The sequence below is a fragment of the Pogona vitticeps genome, chromosome 5 (assembly GCF_051106095.1).
Source record: "Pogona vitticeps strain Pit_001003342236 chromosome 5, PviZW2.1, whole genome shotgun sequence".
NCBI classification, from domain to species: Eukaryota; Metazoa; Chordata; class Lepidosauria; order Squamata; family Agamidae; genus Pogona; species Pogona vitticeps.
In genome coordinates this window covers 27,019,829-27,044,050 of record NC_135787.1, presented here as the reverse complement: position 1 = coordinate 27,044,050, position 24,222 = coordinate 27,019,829, and the positions used below count along the sequence as shown (strand labels likewise).

Sequence of the window (24,222 nt, the reverse complement as noted above, 5' to 3'; positions counted from 1 at the left end):
TGTCACCATGTTTTTGTCTCCATATTTTTACTTTTTATTTTTAATTTGTTTTCACTTATAATGCTTGCATAAACATAGCTACCACTTCTACAACTGCCTTTAAAATGTCATTCAGGCACAAGTGCATGAGATAAACTATTTAAGCAAGTAAAATTTTGCTTGCACTCATACAGCCAAATCTGTGATTTGAATTTAGCTGGCATTTAGTACTTATTGCCAGAACTGCAACTTGTCCCAAGAAATTTTCTTGTCAGAACCTGGAAGAATTACATTTTGGAGTATGGTCCTCTCATGTATACATGTTTTTAGAGGGGTTGACTGATGTTCTTTCTGGCTCATACCACATAATTGTCATTGAGAGGAATGCTGTCATCACATAATGGTATAGCATCACGTGAGAATGATCTTGCTGTCCTCAGAAGCTGGGTTGAAAAATGGCATGACTATGGTTCTTTTCATACCACTATGGGCATCTCATGTGATTCTACAGTCTTCCAAATGAGGAAATTATTGGCAGAATGTGGAAATTTTGTGGCTTAAATACCTCTAACTGTGCAGCAGCAAAAAGTTCAGGATAATTTGCTTAATGTTTTTCCTTAGAAGACTACTCCTTATTGTTTGGTTTATATAAACTAGCATTTAAAGTCTCAATATTTGCCCCAGATATACTGGTAAGAGAAAAGAATAAATGTTCCATTTACTCACAGTTCTTCATAGATCAAAACAAATGGTATTCTGTATTAACTGGTTACATGAACAGAGTTTAACTGATTAGCTAGCTTTGTGACTGGCTCTAATTGACTACATACCTAACTCTAACTGTCCACAGACTGACTTTAAAAGGAGAGAAAAGAAGTCTTACGTAGAAAGGAATGTACAGGTTAGTGGTACGGTTTTCAAATTCATGAAACATTTCCAATAGTAGCACTTAATCTGAATTAGTTGCCCACTTTGGCTGTTTGCTCTCAAGTGCAAATGTGACTGATAGCACAGACACGATAAAATCACAATTTTGGAGTCCTAAAGTTGTGGTCCTAAATAGTGACATATGTTTTTGTTGCTTATTAGTTCTGGGCAGGCAAATTTGGAGAGTTTAGAGCAGAAGTTTACATCCCTTTAGAACCACTGCAAGCCACACAGCCCCATTCTACTAAAACAGGAGTGGCCAGAAATCCACTACCTGTTTAAGAAACACTTTTCTTTTTCACTGTGTTCAAACAACAAGAAGAAACTGCATTGGGGTCATGTAACTTAGTTTTAAAGAGAATAGTGCTTCCTGGAGCATGATTCTCCATCTTTTTAGCCAAAAAAATTTGAGAGCCAGAAAAATCGGGGTACAGGGACATATGTGTGGCTAGCAGACTGCAGATAGTCCACTGGATTTAATTAGATTCATCAATACAAAGGGGTTTTTTATTTTTAGAATAGCACTCTGTAGACATGGAGCAACCCATGGAAAAGAATAAACACTGTTGCAGCAACTGAAAACAGACTTAAAATTCTCATTCCAAAATAATGGAAGAGAAAGCTATTTCCAACAGGATGCTTTTTATAGCGCACAGGACTAACTGTATGTCAGATCCAATAAACTAAATTGCCTGAAACAGATCACTATAATCTCATCTTTTGATCATTACAGCTATTTCATGCACAAGCCATGAATTTTAATTCTGGATAAATTGTACACATACAAGTCACTGACAATTTAGCATAGGCATCCTTCAGTCTCGAGAGACTATGGTAACATGCTCTGAACCGAGGAGTGTCCTCTCCAGAGCATGAAGCCCGGGTAAGGTAATATGGAGGATAGGCTGTTACCCAAGCAGCAGATCCCCCCTCTCCACATTGCTGAAATGGTCCAATGGAAAGGCAAGAGCCAATACAACTGGTTCCAGCAATGTCGCAGGAGTTGGCAGAACGACACATGCTGCCTTCGGGACTCCAGCTCCGGATTTTGCCTCGAGGTTAACTCCTGAAGCCTTTTCCATGAGTGGATATAGCCACAAGGCAGTGGAGGTTTGAAATTGGAGTTTTCCTTCTCCTGACAATTATTATCTGTGGAAAGACTATTCTAGCTGTTTTAAAAACCAGAGAAACAGTAGGACATACATCTGAATAACCTTTATAATAATTCCACTAGGAATGTGCTATTTATATTTTTTTACTCCCAGAATTGTTTTTTTAATCTCAAACTCAAACCCAAACATACAGACACCTAAAATTTACTCACCTGAAGAAAAGGCCTAGGTTGAAGGCTTCATGACCTATCTCTGGTGTAGCATCTTATTTAAAAAAGAAGCTGTGCAGGTGCTAGCTGAAAACACCAGGATAGCTTCCTTTTTTAATAGGAAGCTAGGCTGAAGCTAAGCCTTTCTCTAGGTGAGAAAAACCTAGGTGTCTGTAGATGAGGGTCTGTCAGGTGGAACTCCCAGAATGGAATCCAAAAAGTCCAAATGGCACATCCCTACCTGACACACCTAGCTTCAAGCAATAGTATCCTGTGTTCAGATGATGGAGTAAGATTCACAGGCAAGTTAAAGGAACCATTTCTGGTAGGAGACTGAATAGCTTGTGTTTACAAGATTTCAACTCATTTATTGTATGTCTTAGCATATTGTTCCATGAGAATGTAGCCAGCGGCTTAGACTCTAAGCTCTCCTTCTACAATAATAGGGGCTTCTTTGAGTTGATGGCAAACAAGGGAACTATTTTTCTTGAGTTCTCCTTTCCTATGCCATTTCCCATTCGAGTTCCACAAAGTCTTCTAACCTTCCAGATATATATTTGGAGACACAGAAGCCTACAAGAAGAAAGGAAAAAATCACTGAAATTTGTCTCCCCAGTTACAGGACCATCCATGAAGGAAACTCTGCTCATAAGGATGCAGGAACCAAAACGGCATTTGTATTTAATGACCACTGACAAATCTAACATTCTATTTCACTGCAGTTCAGAATGATGTCCTCTAAGACTAATGTAATTTTTGTCAGATGGGAGAATCAAATATGAATTAGTCAGAGTATATTTGTGTTTGTTTGTTTTTTTTACTTTCACTGCATGTTCTCTTTCTGACAAATTATGCAGCATATACACACATTCGCAAACATCCAAACAGATGTATTTATCCTGAGTAAAATTCTTGTTATATACATGCAGTTGTCACAGTCCAAAAAAGCCCCACCCACCCCAAACAAATAAACAAACAAATAAAAATAAAAAGCACCACCGCACTGACAATATCAGAAACTCTTGAAATTACAGTGGTTTTCTGAACTTGCAAATCTCATTGTATTACTCTACATTAACAGCTTCTCTCCAGTTGCTTCCTTCCATTATAGAACAAGCACTTAACATTCTTCAGTAATCATCTGGCAGACACAGTGGTATTTGTCTAAAGAACAGGCAATGGGCCATTTGTTTTTTCCAAGGTTATTCAGTGATGTCATCTCCAAGGGGTCAAAGAAGATGGCAAATCTACCAGTTTTATGATATGCCTTTGAGTCATGATACCATGCAAGTATCAGTAAAGAAGATCATGCGGTAAGAACACAATATACGTTATAAAAGAAGAAGGAAGCATACTAAAAACTTTAGCCTCGTGTTTTACATCATCAAGTACACTGCCCAGAGTGGCCTTGGCTGCCAGATGGGTGGTATATAAATAAAATAAAATAAGTAAATAACATTTCTATTGTCCTGATAATCACTATATCCATATTCCTAAATTATGCAGCAATTCCTCCATTTTCACTGTCCTCTATAATCTAGAAAAGGCAATTCTATAACAAATTTCACTTTTAGGCAAAGGACTGAATTCTGTTTGTCCTGACCATTCACATGTCTCTAAATTTCTTAAGGAAACATCTATAAGATCAAAAGAGGATAAATAAGGACTGGATTGCATCTGTTAGTGGAAGTTTACACAAGAACAAACAAGCAGAAATCAAAGCAGTGAAAATATGAATGGTGGTTAAGTACAAAAAAATTACATATTTGACCTTTTTTGAGGTTGAATTATATTTGGTTGCCCAGAGCAATATAATCCAACATTTATCAATATGGCTCAGTGCATTATTCTTTTTCTGTCACCCAAATAAAATGCCAGAATACCTTTTGTAACATTGTGGTCATCGGAAATGTCACTTCTTCATATCCCCATTTGTGTACTTACCTAGAATAGAAAAGAAAAATGTAGACATGAGAGCTGTACACAATGTTAAATATGCTTCACCTTTATTAACTGACCTTCAAGAACAGTTTTATAGTACTACTGTTTTTATTTGTACTTTACTTTTGTTTACACACTGCCTGAAAAAGAAATTTTATCCAATCTTATCTAGGCACAAATGTCACTCAACACATTACTTTGGATCAAATATTCATATCATGCAAAAACAACAGCGAGTAATATCTTAAGCAGAAATCAAAATATGAAAAGCAGACTGGACATTTGAGTTCCAATGGACTCTTATCCAGGCTAGTTATTGTAGGATAGAGGTAGGAAGAAGAAAAATCCAAAACTCATTCTGGTCAGATACCAGGGCATCAGAACTTGTAAAGAAAAATCCTAAGACGAAGACTTCAGATTTGTAGTATGAACCTGGTGTATCCTGTTTAATACCTGGGAATATAGAACCAATTGACTTCTATGTTGACATAGAGCTAGAAAACAGAGGGACAAAAGCAACAGATTTTACATCAATTTTTGAATTTTTATACCACGTCCATACACCCCTTTTCCCCCTCCTCCATTCACAGGACTAAGAACACCTGTCACAACCCTTCTCTCTGATCCCAATATCAAATCTCTCTTTGCCTTGCCACGTATAGAAGTAACAGCCTTTTAAAAAAACTCCTAAGAATAAACATGTTTTCCATAATAATCTTCACTTGATTCCTTTTTCCCCCCACTACCACCAACCTATAGCTACTCTTATGTGTGCCCCTTTGCTCAGGCCCTTATAATAGCTGGCCCTAGAGTACTGAACTCAGCACCATTCACCTTGAATTGAACTAATACGTTTATTCAGCACAATGTTTCATTCTTTATCAACTCTCCCTCTCCAACTCTCTTTCAAACTGCTCCCTCAGATTTATCTCACAGATGTCACTGTCAGATTCAAAAACCACTCTCTCCTTGATCTGTCCATTCTAGACTGCTTCCCAAACATTGCAGAGATTCCACTCCCCAAATTTCTCCCAGCCAATCAGAACCATTCTTACCAACATTCCATGTTCCTTACTCAAATCCTCCTATCACACACTTATGAAACTAATGTTTTTTTCTAAAAATATAGTGACTCTTACCTTATAAGCAAGGCATTTAAAGACAATTGGGCATCAGAACTCTCAACTCTTGATACTTGTCTTTCAGTATTATTAAAACTACCAAGTTTGAATGTGCAAACCACAGTACTACAACCACCAACAAATGATAACAGAAACCTTAAGAGTTAAAAATTCACAAGTAGATATGAGCTGTTAGCTTAACAGCATCATTTTTGTCATAGTATTATTTTATATGGTTTATTACTACAGTACTACTACTACTACTACTACTACTACTACTACTACTACTACTACTACTATTATTATTACTATTACTACTACAACAATGGGAAGATTTCCTTTCATTTATTTTACTGGAATTTTCACAGTGATTCCTGGAAAAGCTACACTGATATGCTGACGTTTTAATGCAGTGTTTCCAAACTATGGTACATTCTCATCAGTGCAGGAGGCATAGAGTGCTGGAGTAATATAGAATAATAAAGTAGGCAGAGGTTTCCTGGTCTTGCCTGAAGTGGAGCAAAGGCCTTTATGGCTTCTACTGATCTAAATGGAAGGATCAACTGAGCTGGCTTCTGGTGGCTAATCAGCATCCTCATCTTTAGAACAGATTATTTTTAGCAGAACTGGAGTGGATGAAAAAGTAATAAATTGGAAGGTGGGGAGGGACAGAATCTGCCTTCAGTTATTTTGATATTAGCTTCTCTCATTTTGAAATTGACTGTCCAGCCTGAAGCCTGGGAATGAGGGAATATTATTGTATTGTTTTTTGTTTAATCTGAGGTAGACAAACCAGTGCCCTCTCCGAATGAGGCATCAACTGCTGCTCCCAATTCCTCTGGTATGAGCTACCACTCTCTCCTCTCCTAGTGGTTCTCTAGATAAAACACTTAAGAAAGGTAGAGTGGTTCCATCATGGTACAAACTGGTCTGAATAATCTTAGAACTGCAGAGCTGGAAGGGATCCTATGGATCATCAAATCCAGCCCCTGTCAAGAAGGCACAGTGGGGAATCAAACTCCCAACTTCTAGATCCACAACCAGATGGCTAAACCACTGAACTATCCAGCAGTTCATAAACTGCACTAGATTAAGAAGCATGGCCAGAAATTGGTCTGGCTCAGCAATAAGTGATGAGAAGTACCTAGAGGACAAGAAAAAATCTAGTGCCATAATTGTGAAGAGGGGGAAAGCTAAAGTTGGGGGAAAGAGGTGGTCAAAAGAGTAAGAGCAGAAATATGCAAGGACAAGAAATAAATGAAGATTTAGGGGGGGGGGGTGAGCAAGAAGCAAAATCACATCAGGTGGTATGGAAGAGGGTGCTAGAGACAAGAAGAATAGGGGGAAAGACAGTGAGATGCAGAGTAGCAAAGAAGCTTATGACACTATGAGAAATAAAGCTTAAGAATAGAAATGGAAATCAACAAAGGGAAGGAGAAAAGAAAGTGTTGTCATTAACCTGGAGAAAATAGAAAGGATTTTTAAGTGCACTGAACTCAGCCATCCAGAGAGTCAATACCCTAAAAAACTTTTTATAGTGAGTTCTACTTGGTCCAGCAGCAGTGACCAGACTTAGTCAAAATTACATAAAGGCTGTTTCACAGTAATTTTTAAACATTTTCTTAAGCAAAAATCCTGTGGCAAATTTTTTTTCTCATAATATGTGTGAAAAACAACACACACACAAAGAATTTCAGTACTTTACATAAAGCAAAGTGATGGAATGAGAAATGTTGCTCTCAATATGGCATGAAAGAATTGCCAGCATTGAAGAGCCTTTATTGTAGACCAGATATCAATTGTGCCAAGATTCACAGCTACTGCACAAAAGCAGTTACTTCTACCCTTGGAAGGCTGTTTTCCTATTCAGTCTTTCAGTGAGCTAAACTCATATTATTCCTTTTGAAAAATAAAACTTCAGTCTGTTAGACACGCTGTATTTGATTAGGCCTTTCCAAATAAGCTATTGCTGCCAACTTGCAGTTCCCAAACTTTTCTAATCCTTTGGTCTGTTTTATACATGATCACACTCTTTGTACATTGGCTATGCAAAACACTTAACAGGAATTAAAACATTATGTTTGGTGCTTCCTCTTCAAAGTAACCACACAATGCCCTCTTGGTATTTGGCTTGTGTTAATCACCTAATAAAAAAACAAGACTGTTTTGGTTAAAATTCCTTGTATTTTAAGAATGTTTCTTTAAAAAAAATAATCTGTATGGCCTTCAATATTAGATTACTCAGAATATTTCAAACAAAATAACATTTATGTTAATTGTTTATTCGCTATAATGTGAAGCAATGACTAATGGAAATTGTTATCAGAAGTTTTACAGAAACAAAAGAAGTCTAGCCGATACAGGTTTGTAAAACTGTATTATTGCAAAATGTGTCTAGACGGCCATTCCAGTATACTCTATAGTGTAGATCATTGGGAGCAATTTCACCCTGAAGCTGAACTCCCAGAATCCAGGCAAGAACTAAAAGCTGTAACCCAGGTGTTTAGAGAATCCAATCCCTTAGCTACCCAAATAGAGAAAGCAGTTTACAAATCAGAATCCTTCTGTATGGATGGGGGAGAGGTGGCAGGCTCCTTCTCCTCCCCAGTTACAAGCCAAGCATAAGTGAAGACTACTGCACTAGACTATATGTGGGATGAAAATCATCCTTGATTAAATTAATGGCATTTTCACACAAAAAACAAGACCATAAACATTTTTTTTTAATTTTTTATTATCAATAAGCTACAATCCTCTAGTCACATAACAAAAAAGAAAAAAGTAATGATTACCTATAAATACAGTTACACTTCCAATAATTTTCCTACCTATAGTATATTAATAATATTTAAACATATATATATATATCAATATAGAAGCCATAAATGTAAGTTACATGTTCCTCTCTCTCTAGTTACCACCGGCAAGTTTTAAAAGCATATATTATATTATATTATATTATATTATATTATATTATATTATATTATATTATATTATATTATATTACATAGCTTTTTATTTTATAAGAGTTTTTAAAACAATTAAGCTTTTATCTTTGCTTTTATTGGACTCTTTTCAGCCAGTTGGCTGGCTATTTCCCATTAAAATCTGTCCTAAAACTCCTTCTTTTCTTTTTATTCCCTCCCTCTTTTCTCTTCCCCACCCCCCTGACACAAATACCTCAGGAGAACATGCCTGGAACTGAATCTGTCGAGTCACACAAGAAACAGAACAACTACTGTCTTTGTCCAGTTTTCCTGGAAGCATGTAAGAGTTTGACTCACAAACACAATACAGCTTTAGACAGTGTAAATTACACAGTCTATTCAGACTTAAAATATTTATTGGTGAAACACTTTATTCTGAAAAATGTTTTCAAGGCAATTAAGTGCTTTAAATGGTCTTAGAAATTCTGTAAAATTTTATTTTACTTAGATCTGCCAGTGAGCTACAATGTTCTAGCACAGAGGTAATGTTCCTAACAGGGAATGAAAACTGTGCCATCATCAACATGCTCCCTCTCCTTCTTATGTACATTGTATTTTTAATGATTATATATATTTTATATTGATTTTTATGTTGTAAGCCACCCCGAGTAGACATGGTCTAGAGGGGCGGGGTATAAATAAATAAATAAATAAATAAATAAATAAATAAATAAATAAATAAATAAATAAAATATCTCATTTATTTTTATTTATTTCATTTATATCCCACCCATCTAGACTGAAGTCTACTCTGGGTGGCTAACAATAAGACATAAAAGCAAAATCAATATAATTAACAACAGTGACAATATAATTCAAAATGGGAAAGTCATTAGGTGATGACAGGAGATAAAGTCTGCCTAAAGAGCCAGGTCTTTAGTTAGCTCTTAAAAACACCCAGTGAGGGAGCCAGACAGATCTCTACGGGCAGACTATTCCAGAGGTGAGGGGCCACTGCTGAGAAGGCCCGGTTTATTGTTCTTTCTCTCCGGGCCTCCCTCGGTGTTAGGCCCCCTCAGCCACCCATCCTGGCTAGAATGAGTGATTTGGCTGGATCTAGGTGGGAGGAGGTCCTAAATCATTTAGGGCTTTATCTAACACTTTGAAATCAATGTGGAAACGAATGGGCAGCCAGTGCAAGGCAGCCGGAGTGGGGGAAATATGATTATACAGTGGTGCCTCGCATAACGATTGCTCCGTTTAGCGATGAAATCGCTTTGCGATGGACTTTTTTCCATCGCAAGAGCGATCGTTTTGTGATGGCCCCTATGGGGAAAATTCGCTTTCCGATGATCGCGGGGGAGCACTCCCCCACGATCACCGCAAAGGCCCTGCTGGTCAGCTATTCTAAAAAACGGGCTTTGCGCTGCTCGCGAGGAAGCGCTTCCCCGGGAGCAGCCCAAAGGCTCGCCTTTTGGAACAGCTGATGGGCGGGCCTTTGGGTTGCTCGCAGGGAAGCGCTTCTCCGGGAGCAGCCCAAAAGCCCGCCCCTCAGCTGTTGCAAAAGGTGAGCTTTTGGGCTGCTCGCAGGGAAGCTCTTCTGCAGGAGCAGCCCAAAAGTCTGCCCCTCAGCTGTTCCAAAAGGCGAGCTTTTGGGCTGCTCGCATGGAAGCGCTTCTCCGGGAGCAGCCCAAAAGTCCGCCCCTCAGCTGTTCCAAAAGGCAAGCTTTTGGGCTGCTCACATGGAAGCGCTTCTCCAGGAGCAGCCCAAAAGTCTGCCCCTCAGCTGTTCCAAAAGGCGAGCTTTTGGGCTGCTCGCAGGGAAGCACTTCTCCGGGAGCAGCCCAAAGGTTCGCCTTTTGGAACAGCTGATGGGCGGGCCTTTGGGGGGGAAGCGGGGCGTTCCTGATTGGCATCTGCCTCGGGAGGAGGGAGGGAAGGAGGGGCGAAGGGCCTGGCCCCAATCCCTGGCCGCACTCCTCAGGCGGGCGCCAAGCCAGAGCGCTGCAAAGGAGGAGGCACCCGCCCGGACCGGGATCAGGGCGGCAAAGGCTGAGGGGGGGGCGGCGTGCCAGAGACCTCCTCCTCGCCCCGTCTGCGCCCCGCCAAGGAGCCCGGGTGTCCGGGGCTGGCTGGCTGGCTGGCGGTCAGTGGTGCGCCCCTTCCCGGCTGCCTGCCTCAGAGCCCTTGCTAGCTGGAGACAGCCACGCTCCCTCCCCTCGCTCTCGCCCAGCCATGGAGACCAAGCTTCCTGGGCTGGCTGGCGGCATTAGGCTGGTGCGCCCCTTCCCTCCCCTCCTCCCCACCCTGGGCAGCTGCCTTCTTCCAGCCCGCTGCTCGCTGGCCTTGTCGGGGTGACTCCTGGGCTAGCTGGCGAGCGGCATTAGGCTGGCGCGCGCCTTCCCTCCCCTGCTCCCCACCCCGGGCGGCTGCCTCCCTCCAAGCCCTCGCTCGCCGGCCTTAGCCGGGTGTCTCCCAGGCTAGCTGACTGGCTGGCGAGCGGTGGGTGGCCCCCGCGCCCCTTCCCACCCCCCTTTCCACCCCAGGTGGCTGCCTTCCTCCGAGCCCTCGCTCGCCGGAGAAAGACCCTCCGGCCCACCCGTCTGTGCCCCAGGACAGTCCTGGCAAGGAGGCCAGGCGTCATCCGGGGCTGGCTGGCAGTGGAACTTCGCTTTGCTATGATCGGTTCCGATCATAGCAATGCTTTTACAACAGCTGACTGGCGGTTTCAAAATGGCCGCCCGCTGTTTCTGGGATGGATTCCTCCCTTACCGAACAGCAAAAATGGCCGCGCTATGGAGGATCTTCGCTGAACTGTGAGTTTGAAGCTCATAGGAACGCATTAATCACATTTTAATGCGTTTCTATGGGCTTTTTTGCCCCGTATAGCGATGAATCCGCATAGCAACGATTTTTCCGGAACGGATTATCGTCGCTATGCGGGGCACCACTGTATTTTCTCACCCCAGTGAGTCTGACCACCGCATTCTGCACAATTTGAAGCTTTTGCATCAACCTCAAAGGTAGCCCCACATAGAGTGCATTGCAGTAGTTTAATCTCAAGACTACAGACGCATGGACCAGAATGGTGAGTGCCCCAACATCAAGATAGTGAGGCAGCTCAGCAATCCACCAGAAATGGAAATAGGTGGGACGGACCACTGATGATACCTGGGTTTCCACGGTAAGCGCTGGATCCAGTTGGACCCCCAAGCTGTGAACCTCACTCTTCGTGGTGAGAGTCACTCCCCCAAAAGAGAGGGAGTTTCCCAAACCACCAATGGCAAGGCCACCCACCCTCAGGACCTCCATCTTGTCCAGGTTCAGCCTCAATCCATTCTCCTACATCCATTATAATACGGCCTACAGGCAGCACTGAAGGGACGAAATGGCATCCACTGATGTTGGAAAAAAGGAGATTTAGAGCTGGGTGTCATCAGCATGCTGATGACACAAAGCCCCACCTCCCCTAATGACTCCACCCAGCGACCTCATGTAGATATTAAACAGCATTGGGGAGATAATCGAGCCCTGCTGAACCCCACAATTGAGGCTCCACAGGGCCAATACAATTCTCCCCAAACTGTACTCTCTGAGGAAGGTCATCCAAGAAGGATCAGAGTCAGGCAAGTACCAGAGCACCAATTCCCAACTCAGAGAACCTCCCCAGGAGGATACTGTGGTCAACGGTATCAAAGGCGGCCGAGATATCGAGGAGGACGAACAGAGACGTTTTGCCCTCATTGGCCTCCCTCAACAGGTCATCGAACTGGGCGACCAATGCAGTTTCTGTGCCGTGGTGTGGCCTGAAGCCCAACTGAAACAGATCTAGGGTGTTGGTTTCATCCAAAAGGGCCTGGGGCTGGTCAGCCACCATACTCTCTAACATTTTGCTAAGGAAGGAAACATTGGCGACAGGCCTATAATTGCCAATGTCACCCACCAAACTTTGTTTCTTTCTAATGGGCCTAGTGAGTGTCTCCTTGAGATATGACACTCATCATATCTTCCCCTGCTTCTTTCATTTATCCCATGTTTTCCCAATTTAACCCAATATAATTTTCCAATTTAGCAAGAATTGTGCCCACTTTTAATGTGTTTTTCCTAAAAGGATATTGGCAGATTGGTTCACATCCAGCTTTGAAGAATGTGTCTGTGGCTTCAAAGTAGCGGCCAGTGAAACTTATTATTTTGCTATTCCCTTTTCAACATTATAGTATCAACATGGAATCCACTATTTTTTACTTTAGTTTAAAATTCTACTTTTCTTTTCTTTTAGTGCAGGGATCTCCAAACTTTTGACCGTGAGGGCCACACCAGATTATTTCAACATTTCTGAGGGCCGAAGGAACAGGAACGTGTGTGTACATTCATATGTGTGTAGCATGCACACACGTCCTCTGCACACACCGCACACACATGGATGAATGTATACACACACCTTGCCCACACCCCTGCCTGTGCATGCATGGGCTGAAGGGAACGCACCAGATAAAACATCAAGGCAGGCCAGATGTGGCTCATGGGCCATAGTTTGGAGACCCCTATATTAGTGTATTGAAAACAGTGTATGTGCAGTTTTCCTTCTCTCTATTGTGTTACAAGCTAACACAATTCTACTGATTTTGCTGGAGTTTTTGTAACCTTGCACACTGCCTGCAGTTTGTTTGACCGGGAGGGGCTTTTCTGAATTGGGGTGATTTTCTCTCCATCATTAGCCAATCATTTTTTCCAGCCTCTGAATTCAAAGAGAGCCCTGCCTCTCTGATGAGTCCTTCTTTTCCCCTCTATTTAGTCTGTTGGAAGTCAGTCTGTTCATTTGCTGTTGATCTGTTCACAACTGTAAATAATGGAACTTTTAAATTTTTTCTACTATAGATGTCTCAGTTACTGAGATTTTTTAAGTGCTAGTTACTGAGAAAAGAGTGGACTATCTGGAGAACTTAGAGCTATTCTCCTCTGTGAGTCTCTGTTCTTCTACTACATAGTACAAAGAATCTTAACAGAAATTTAAAAAAACCTGCAACAGAATTAACATTGAAAGGCCTCACACTAAGTAAAGTTGTTTGCTTTGCCTTCCTTTTGTACTTTCCCCTGGCTACATTGGCTGGGGGAGTTTGAGAATCATAGTCCCAGAAGAGTAACTTTTCCAATTTATGAGACTGACCATCCATATACTGACAAGACTTCAGAAAGACGTCAGCATGGATCTGAGCAATGGTGTAAAATTAACATTTAAAAGGGGAGAATGATGTCAGAATTAAAGCAAAAATAAATTGTGATTAATATGTTCCCAGCTTGGGGGGGGGGGGAGAAAAGGATCCTTTATAGGACTAACTTGCAAACTTGTCTATTGATTTATATCCTACCTTGCTCCTCAGAATGGAACTCAATAAGACTATTGAATTTGTATTATGCATCCTAAAAATCACTGAAAGTTTCCAGGAAAAAATAGAAATGATTTATCTGTATATGAAGTGGGAGGGAAAATAAATGTCAATAGGATACTACATGAATTAACTTCTCCAAGGTCTTCCAAGGAGTATTCAATGCATGAGTCATTTAATGCGAATAGCAAAATTGCTATCATACTATTGTACTGTAATTTCCCCCCCACAGAGCCAAAAACAGGTTATAACTTCACTAAGAATCCAGTATGCCAGGAAGTGATTGTTTTACTGTACATTGTCTGAGCATTCAGGTACATCTTAAAGTGTATCATCACCATTTCACAAATAAAAATGATATCACATTGTTAATACAAATATGTGCATTGGCCCTAAATAAAGAATGGTATTGAATTCAGTTAAGATAAAAAAAAGCTCTACAAAAACCTGGCTTCTTAGATTAAAGTCAGCATGTTGTGACACTTCACCTCTACTCTAAGACAAGTCTTGAAACGAATCAGCTGGAAGTCTATTAAAGGTAGGTAGGGTCAATGGTATTTTTAGCTTTATTTTTATACATTCTGCAGCCCTCAAAAAAAGAAGAAGAAGAAGAAGAAGAAGAAGAAGAAAGAAAGAAAGAAAGAAAGAAAGAAAGAAAGAAAGAAAGAAAGAAAGAAAGAAAGAAAGAAAGAAAGAAAGAAAGAAAAGAAAAGAAAAGAAAAGAAAAGAAAAGAAAAGAAATGTGATGTGTTAAACTGAGCCAAACTAAGCAAAACGGAGTGATACTTGAATATTAGGTGTTTCTGAACCAGGCTTTGGAATTTGTTTCATGTAGTATAAGTAAACCATGGACTGCGCTTTCCTTGTATGTTTTATTTCATCCAACATTAAAAAGGCAAGAAAACCATTTTAAGCCTCTAAATGGCTGTGGGCCAGATAGGCGGGGTATAAATCAAATAAATAAATAAATAAATAAATAAATAAATAAATAAATAAATAAATAAATAAATTAAAATGATGACTAATTAAAGGGCACCTTATTATCCTCCCATAGTCATATACCCAGTCTACTTATTCTGTACTTTGAAGCAACATTTCTTATCTATATTTGAAGGACTTCTCTCCTCAAAATGCTTCTAAAATGCATTTGCAACTATATCTCATAAAAGTTTAAACATCTTAAAAACAACTGGGACTTTGGAGCACAGCTGCTTGCCTTAGTGATCCAGAAATTAAAGCTTTCATCCCTATGAGTAAGGAAAGTGCAAACACTTAGTCTCCTCCTACAGTATATTGATTGATGTAATAATTCCTGTCTCTTTTGAGACAGTTAGGTTAAACTTTTCATTTGTACTGTTCTTACTCATGCATGATGTATAGCAGGATCTAAGGATATTTTTTAAAAGGAGGGGGTGAGAAATGGAATGTCACCTTAAGGCCACATTTTGAATTACAATACAGAATATGTAACAACGTGTACCTGTACCAGCAATATTGAAAAGGACTGCTGCCAGTAAAGACATAGAAAGCTCAGTAGACAAGGTGATGGGACAGAACTGAGAGTTTCTAGCAGTTCAAGAAAACACCCCAAAAAAAGTCTACGGGTCACCCCACAGAGGAAACTCCACATTTAAAAGTCAAGCTCCTTTGTGTAACTGTGGAGGACCTCGAGCTCTTCCCATCCCCAGATCTTGTAAATTAACATGTTGTCTTTTACAGTACTTACTCTTTGTTTTGATAGATCTGGCCACAACTGAAGGCAAGAGGTCTGTTTCTATAGCAGATCCTACATAGCAGCTCATTACAGTGCAGCTCAGAATTTCACTGACTACATAGCCACCACTTGCCATTAAATTCTGGGGGATTATCAAAGAAAAACCTATGGACAAAAAACAGTGTCCTCTGCCCTACTGTTTTCAATCAGTGCTTGACAGTGACCAAGAAGTTCCACCTGAGGCTAAAATCATAAAGCTACATACATTCATGTCCACACATGATATTGCAATGCTCATTTCTGAAAATAGACTTGAGCAGAAATTACGAACAATAAAAATCAGCAAGATGTCACACAATTTTTTTGGAGGAGGGCTATGGTTTAAAAGCTCTTTGGATGAAAATTTTAATACAACTCATAACACAATACTCTCATCAGGAAATGTACAACAGGAAAATGACTTTACTGAGTCACTCTGCTGGTTTCTCTGGTTTGTTGGTTTGTTGGTTTGTTTGTTTGTTTGTTCGTTCATTCATTCATTCATTCATTCATTCATTCATTCATTCATTCATTTGATTTCTATCCCACCCATCTAGACCACAGGTCTACTTATATTTATCAAATATAAATGTACATAAATATGTACACAGGCTGGCAGTAGTACTGTTCTCTTACATATAACTATAGATAGAAATCTCAATAGCAAAACCTTAGTTATTAGAAAGCATTCTTCTTTGCATTAGTCATGTAGCACTGCTGAGATAACATAAAGCTTATGTAAATGGGATTTGTATTTATCCAAATATTCTGAATCTTTCTCAGATGTCCAGAAATATGTAACTATCAGAGTTGTTCTACTGCTAATAAAAACAAAGATAAATGAATCCTCCTTTACATTAGATCAGAAGACAATATTTTATTTTTTTAAAACTTGCCTAGTTCATTTTTTGAAATACAAGCTCTGACACCACACCAACCCACCTCAGAACATCCGAAAGTTAAATGTCTTGTTTCCTATACTGTATTCTTACCAAGCAGAGAACTGAAAACAGTAGCAACAGATTCACACTGTTTGAAGACGAGTACAAAAGGGTAATCCATAACTTTAATGTGTTTGAGACATTTAGATGGATGGGCTGAATGCCCGGTGTGTGGTAATAATAATGCTGAAAAGCTCTTGGCTCAAACTATAGAGACATTAGCATTAACCTAGGTCTGCAGCTTTGTTTATACTACGTGAGATAACTGCTTGTGCTTCTCACTTATGCCACAATCAGCCTGCTCTGGTACACACTTTAAAAGCAAAGATGAGTGATATCATGTTACCATTGATGCATTTTTGTGCAAGTCATAGGGGCCTGTTAAAATGCTGGGAAGTCCAGCTTTCTTTCTTTTAGTCTGTTTTAAGTTCCAGGATTTTGCAGAAATGTGTGTGTGTGTTTGTGTGTGTATAAGATATATATATATATATAAGAACGTTTATATACTGCCAGCTCTCATGGAGGGCCAGCTCTCATGGGTCAAATGAGGAAGGTGCCTTAGATGGTGGCTTGCAAGGGTCTGTAAATTTCCATTTTTTTCCATGGGTAGGATGGCCATTTATCCTCCTTTAAGGAAAGCAATTCTCCATTTATGCAGAGTGAAGGCGGCATACAAGTCAAATAAATAAATAAATTCCAAGACTGCCAGAAGACCATATTCATTTTGAAGATGTCCTTCATTTGAAAGGCTGTCTAATCGTAGTTTGATTTAAAGATAAGGAACCACAAAGAGGGGATCAGGGACTTTGAAGTCACCCATCCAAGCTGAGCACCTGGACAGGAGATTCAGCAGGTAAACAAGTCACCTGTAAAAAGCTTTCCCTGCTGAAAATCACCTCTGTTCCAGAGGCACAGGTGGTTTCTATGGATACCTCACTCACAATGCTTAGTTCTGAGAAAAGGCTTCCTGACAACAATTTTGAAGTACTAAAGGTTCTTCCAGTCGCAAGATTCCCAAAGGATACCCTAAAGCAGTGGTTCCCATCGTTGGGTAACACAGGTGCACTTGGTCTGCAACTTCCATAAACCCTGGCCAGCAAAGCTGGTGGTGAAGGCTTCTCAGAGTTGCAGTCCAAGAACATCTGGGTTACCTAAGGTTGTAAACCAGTGCCCTAAATCGTAAAGGATCCCTAGAGAGCCTTGGAATCTGGGGGTGGGTTGGGAGTAGGATCGTCGTTGTTTAGTCGTTTAGTCGTGTCCGACTCTTCGTGACCCCATGGACCAGAGCACGCCAGGCCCTCCTATCTTCCACTGCCTCCTGGAGTTGTGTCAAATGGGAGTAGGATAGGAAACTCTGTATCCTAATGTATGTGCTATCAGACACATACATTAATCTCTAATTTAAAGTTTCCTATTTAAAGTGGGAGTAGGATAGGAAACTTTAAATTAGAGATTAATGTATGTGTCTGATAGCATCACTAACCTTCATGACAGTGGAGTTGTACAACAGGATTACGGCTAATATTCCTATCTGCAGCTTGAAATTTACATATCTAAAAGATTTGTCTTCTCATGAATCCAATGAGAAGAGCTGAACTAGCAATTGCTTGGCAAAAGAAGTGACAATTCTGTAAATCAGATTATAATCCCATAAATTCTTCTGACAATCCATAGTCTATAAATAAGTTAACTTTGTTTCATGAGTGAATATCAAGAGTTAAATATCAGCTTGTATATAGTGCTACGACAGTTCAAAGATCTATCAGCACTTGGGGCTTAGAAGATGCAGAATCCTTCTTCTATCAACAGAAATATTTTTATGCTTGCAGAAATCCCTTTCTGGTCTCAGATAGTCAAAAAACAAAACAAAAAAACAAAAAAAGCAAGGGGAGAGAAAAGGTGGGTTAGGGAAACAGTCAAATTATGCAAGATCCATATGTCCTAATGCTAAAGGAAGAGGAGGATGGTTTTAAGATGTTTCAAGACTCAGAAGGGTCAGCTGGCTTAAGGCTTGTCCAGACTGGCTGTTTTAGGTGTGGGATGGATTGAGCTGCAAATAATCTGTTGAGGTTGTGGGGAGAAGTAGTGAGCCGTTCTCTGCAACCATAACAGAAGTTAGAAGCTGAGGCTATGGGAGGCTATCTCTTAGCTAAACAGGCTAAACAATGAGTGTGTAAAAAAGAATAAGTGTTCTATCACTGGGCCGAAAAGATGTACAACAGCTCTTACAGGGAAGGATGGATCGTTCTAAGCAGAAACACTTATGGACAAGTGTTTTTGTGATTCAAACTGTTCCATCAGTGATTCTTATACAATACCTATACGCCAGTGTGGACAGGCTCTTAGTGTCCGTTCAGATGTCTCTGAACTGTCTTGGCTATTTAGGATTGTACCTTTTTTTTTCTTTTTAAGGGACTTTTCTCCCCATTTTGCATTTTCATTGCTCAAACACGATGCTGGAAAAGGACTGCATGATTGTAGCATTCGTGTATTTCCTTCTTTTAAGTTGAGTGCTATCTATAGCATTTGATTTAATGAGCATTTCTGTAACCTATTTTTTTTCTTCAGACCTTTTAGCACACCATCAAAGCTTGGGTTTTTTTAAACAATGCTGATCAACATTTTGTAGACTTTGCTGGGTTGTGTTATTAAATACTGAACTGCTTCTATAGTTATAAATTAGGTACAAATCTAGATAATTATTTACATTTTGTTTTTATTTAAGTAAACAATAAAATTATAATTTTTATGAACCTACAATTCATATTCTCTTAAAGTCATGAAACTGAAGAACAGAAGAACAGTCATAATAAATTAAATTACATATTGATCTGAATTTGCTGCTCCTACCCAAGAAGCATGCAAGAATGTATCTAACAAAAGATTTGTCAGAAAGTAACAGCAGACTTTATGTAGAGATACAAATTAGGCTTTCATTAGCTCCATGATTACACTGTAGTTCACATACTGAAACACTGACTACAAGTCATAATTTACCCTATCATTGGCATTCAATGTATATGTGTGGTTTAAAAAAAAAAAAAGACCAGGCTCATATACAATCTTCATACCTCCTCACATAGCTTTTAAGCATGAACTGCTGATACTGAGCAGTGGGAGAAAAACTGTAAAATACGCTTATAAAAATGCAGTGCAAAATATTATCTACCAATTATCTACCTATTATCTACCAATGAGAGATAAAATGGCATTTTTTTAAGTTCATGTATCTGGATTTGTGCAGTGGGGAAACAGGGTTTATTCTGGATATACAACTTTGTTCAAATTATAGAATCATATTAAGAAGCCTTTCCAAAATGCAAAATTAATTTATAATTGGCAACTATGGGTTAAACATAACCCTCTCAGTTTAACTTAAGGTTTAATTTTTCATATGTATTCGGTTTCATTTATTTTTCTCCCACTTTATTCCAGATCCAAAAACATCAGGCTCTCTTTCAAATATGCATTCAGATTAAAATCTGAATTCATTTTTCTTCCTGTAAACATAGCCTGAATTAGTTATCCTATGAACACATCAGGCCTCTTCAAAACAAAGCTCTGTAACTATGGTAATTTGGCATTTCGCTTACAAATAGAACAAACCAATTCATAACAACAATGGACACAATCCAGGCAAGTTCCCACACATTTGAGATTTAGAGACTAAATTCATTGCATGTTTACTCTGATGTCAACCCCAGAGCCCCAGTGCAGACACCTATTCCCCATTAACTCTATTTACAAATGCAGCCTTAAACACATTAGTTATGTTTTCGGGAAAGTGTGTGTTTTGTGTGTGTGTGTGTGTGTGTGTGTGTGTGTGTGTGTGTGTGTGTGTGTGTGTGTGTGTGTGTGTGTGTGTGTGTGTGTGTGTGTGTGTGTGTGTGTGAGAGAGAGAGAGAGAGAGAGAGAGAGAGAGAGGAGTCAACTGACGAGAAAAACATTCATGGGAGAAAGAGTAGGAACATATTTTAGCATAAAAATAAAGAATATGTTGAAGGCCTTAACCTCTTACATTGTATTCAGATACCATCACATATTATCAGATTTGATATCAGTATTATTTGAGGCAGGACTTTTGAGAGTCAACATGGCTGGCTGAGATTTGGCAGGCTAGTCAATGATTAATTTGCTTTAGGGCTAGTTTTGACAGATGGGAATAGAGTGGAGAATGTTAGTTTGGGTCCAAGGAGCATTCTAGACACAGCCCAAGACTCCAAGCAGGTGAAATTTATAATGCTACTTTAGTTTTGCTTCAGACTTGAGGGGTTGGGACCACTGTACCTATACAGAGTGTCACTGTTAGCTGGATTTTCCAGCATTCGTCATCTCTTGTACTGGCTATACCTGGGAAGTCCAAGCCCTTCCCCTGGGACGATGTGATTGCCAGTGTTTACATATATGCAAAGAATTCTCCTCCTCCAACCTGGTGACCTTCAGATTGATTGACTGATGATTGATACATTTTACACCACTTTTCCATTTTAAAATAACATCCTTAATGTAGCCAAAAATCATAATTACAAACAGGTTGAAGATCATAAGCAAAGTAGACAATATTGAAAGCCAGTGGTGTATAACAGATAATAGTTTGTCCTTCATTTTTCAAAGATTATCATCTCCAACAGATTCACCATTTAAGGTAAAACGGAAGTAATTGGTTAAATCTGAGCAGGAGCAGGCTGATGGACACTCAGGTGACTAACTAGCCCAATATGATCCCAGAAGATACAGAAGCATCAGGGGCATATTAGATGAGTCTGGATTTTTTTGCGCTTTTGAGAAGTTACATGCTTGTTTTTTCAATTCTCTTTTTCCTTTGCTAATATTTGATTCTTTGTTTAAAACTCTTTTTGTTTTGAATTGCTTAGTCCCTTCTTGGATAGCATTTTGTTCTATAATAGAGTACTGGACTAGGACGCAGGAGATATGGGTTCAAATCTCCACTCAGCCATGGAAATTTACTGACAGTGGTAAACAACTCCTTGAACATCTCACATACTTCAAAAAAGCTGTTAGGGTTGCTGTAACTAATTATATATTTATTTAAAATATTTTTAGCCCACCTTTCTCCTCAAAATGACCGCAAGTGCCTTTACAGCACATAACAACAAATAAAATAAAAATAAATGAGAATTAACAACAGCTAGACCACAAAAACATTTAAAGAATCACAGTAATTGAGACCATTCACATGTGCTGGACTACAAAATTCATTTTCTCACTCAGCATGGCCATTTTCTATGTCAGCTGGGGGCTGGCCACAACACACTGGGATGATGTCAGGTTAGTGAATAACATCCTAAGCAAGGTAGTTGCTATTATAAAGTATCTCTGAATTTTGCTAAACAGTCTAACAGACGGATGCAAAATATTGCATATATCATCAGAAAAAAATATTACACACATCAGTTACTTAATTTAATTTAAATACAGCTTGTAGTAAATCACTACAACATATTAACAGCATGAAAATCCTGAGGCACTTTCTATAGCACCACTGTCTGATAGAGGGCGTGACAAGTCCTTTCATCAAGGAAAACAATAGCTCTCCTGAGTCATTGTATGTTTCAGAAGAACCTTTTGTAAGGTATTTACAAAGACAAGGTAATGGGAGCCTTACAGTATCTCTGTAAATAACATTTTATTTTACAAATATATAGACTGAAAACATCAGCAGCATCAGTTTCCATGAGCAACAGGAACCCCACCTCTTGCATAGCAGCTGCAAAATCTCAAATATCTTTATCTACTTTTGTTCTTTATTCTTTCTCCTACTCACTCCACCCTCAAGCAGACACCTCTTAGTCATAATGCTGGCAGATAGGTGGGACTTGCCTCCACCAGCTAACCCCATCTAGTAAAGCTTAGTATCAGAATCCCAAACACACCTTCACATTAATTTACAAGCCAATAAAACATCACTCAAAAAGGTACAAAGTGATACCCCTTAACTTCCAGGAGGCAGGTTAACCTGACCCATTTACAACCCTTACAATTTGAATGAAAAGTACGCACAAGATTAGGTTAGCTTGTTGCATTTCCATCGATCTCTAGTATGTCAACAAATACTGATGCTCATATAACTGCCATCTGAGAAGGTAACCAGCACATTTAACTGGTAGCAAGCCCTATAGAACCCAGTGGGTCTAGACAGGACTGCACTGTCATTTGTCTACTTCAATTTCACTCAGTTCCATACATCACCCCACAAAAATGTTTTGACTGACAGTGCTCCCCACCATTATTAATTCTTCAGTCCCACTCATTCAACGCACTTCTGCCTGCTTACATTGCAGCAACCACTGAAAGCAAAATCCCAGACAGATACCTCCCAAATATAAGTGCACATCAAGACACATCATGGGCTCAGGGAAAATCAATTTTACCCATCTGATTACGATCAGCTATATTCTACAACTACAATTAAGTCATGAAGAAGAATCAGTGGTGCAGCAGTTCAAGGTGAATCTACTGGAGATTAGAAATACACACACACACACATATGCAAAAGAAATAGAAGCCATTTCCCATCATAAGGTACATCTAGTCTCTGAACTGTAAAAATACAGCCACTCACTGCCAAGCCCAGTTGGTTCTCTGTTCTCACTGACACCTCCTGGCAGAGAAAAGCCTCCAGGCTTTCTTGCAAACTGATGTCAGAGGTAGCAGATGTTCCTGTTACATCCCTTTTACTGTAATCCATGTGCTTGCTTCTGGCCACTCTCTGCTGTCCACATAGCACCGCATGATCCTCTAGTTCCTCTAGAACACAGCAGCTCCTGGCAGCCAGCAAATCTGGCTCTGATCAAGTGCATTTACACTTGGCAGCTGGGAGGTACCAGACTGCCTAGATGAGAAAGCAAGTAATCTGTTCCTCTTCTCTCCAATATGCACTCCTGCAGGAAAAGAAATCATGCAGCCTGCATTGATCCTGAATATATACCTATATAAAAGAAACTGGGAGATGCAATGTTTCTCAACTAAAGAGTGTTTCAATAGTTATTAATGACTGGTCCAAAATTATCTATGGGAAGTAAGCAGCACATTGTACACTGCATGACAAACATGAAGATGAAGCTATATTTCACGAATAGCCCCTAATTAGAAAATGAAATGCATTAGTGTTCTATAGACAAAATTCTGGCAGACTTTTGTGACTGAGCAGTCATACTTGGAGACCCAGCCGAAGTTCACATCACAAAGCAAACTCAGCTAATTTGCAAACTCTAGGAAGCACTGAATACTGTTGCTGGGGCAATCAAACATTATTTATAGTTAAAGAATTACCTCTTGATCAGTATACAAGAAATATTAAGAAATATTAAGAAATATGATGAGGGAGGAAAATAGGTAGAATGGGTTTCTGCAGATAGTCAGAGAATAGGCAACTCCTGGTCTGGCTGGCCCTCAGTAGGTCCATCTTTGGATAACCAAAGAGCTATAAAATAAATAGGCAGAAAAGAAGGGTCTGGTAAATTAAAACAAAGCAAAGTGTATGCTGCTTATAGACCACCCCATAGTGCTTAACGCACTCTCTGGGCAATTTACAATTTATTTATGCACTTTCCCTACCCCCACCCCAAGCATGTTGGATGCTTAATTTACCAAGCTTGGAAGGAGGGAAGACTGAGGGTACCCTGAGCTAGCTATCTGTGATTGAATCTGGATCATGAGCAGAGTTTTGGCTGCAGTGCTGCAGTTTAACCACTGAACCATTAGACTCCTTAGAAGACAAAATGCATTAGTGTTTCATAGATCAAACTTTGGCATACCTTTGTGACCAAGCAGTCATATTCAGTCTCCAGAAGCCAGACAATAACTGAAAATAAATCCCCAGGGGATATTTGGATGAAGATATGTTATCTGGGACAAATGAAAATATTATTTTATCTTCAATGCTAGACTTACAGAAATGCAGC

At 39.7% G+C, this 24,222-nt stretch overlaps 1 protein-coding gene across 9 annotated transcripts in view; it reads right to left on the bottom strand.

Moving 5' to 3' along the window:
• Positions 1-23,185, bottom strand: part of ANK2 (ankyrin 2) — a 328,145-nt gene extending 304,960 nt beyond the window's left edge. For all 9 annotated transcript variants that reach the window (XM_078376593.1, XM_078376594.1, XM_078376595.1 and 6 more), the window contains exons 1-2: positions 22,881-23,185; positions 4,111-4,171 (exon numbers count right to left, since the gene is read on the bottom strand). In XM_078376593.1, coding sequence (XP_078232719.1) covers positions 4,111-4,131 — 21 coding nt within the window. In that variant the 5' untranslated portion in view covers positions 4,132-4,171; positions 22,881-23,185. The remainder of the gene's footprint in view (positions 1-4,110; positions 4,172-22,880) is intronic.
• Positions 23,186-24,222: the final 1,037 nt, after the last annotated feature.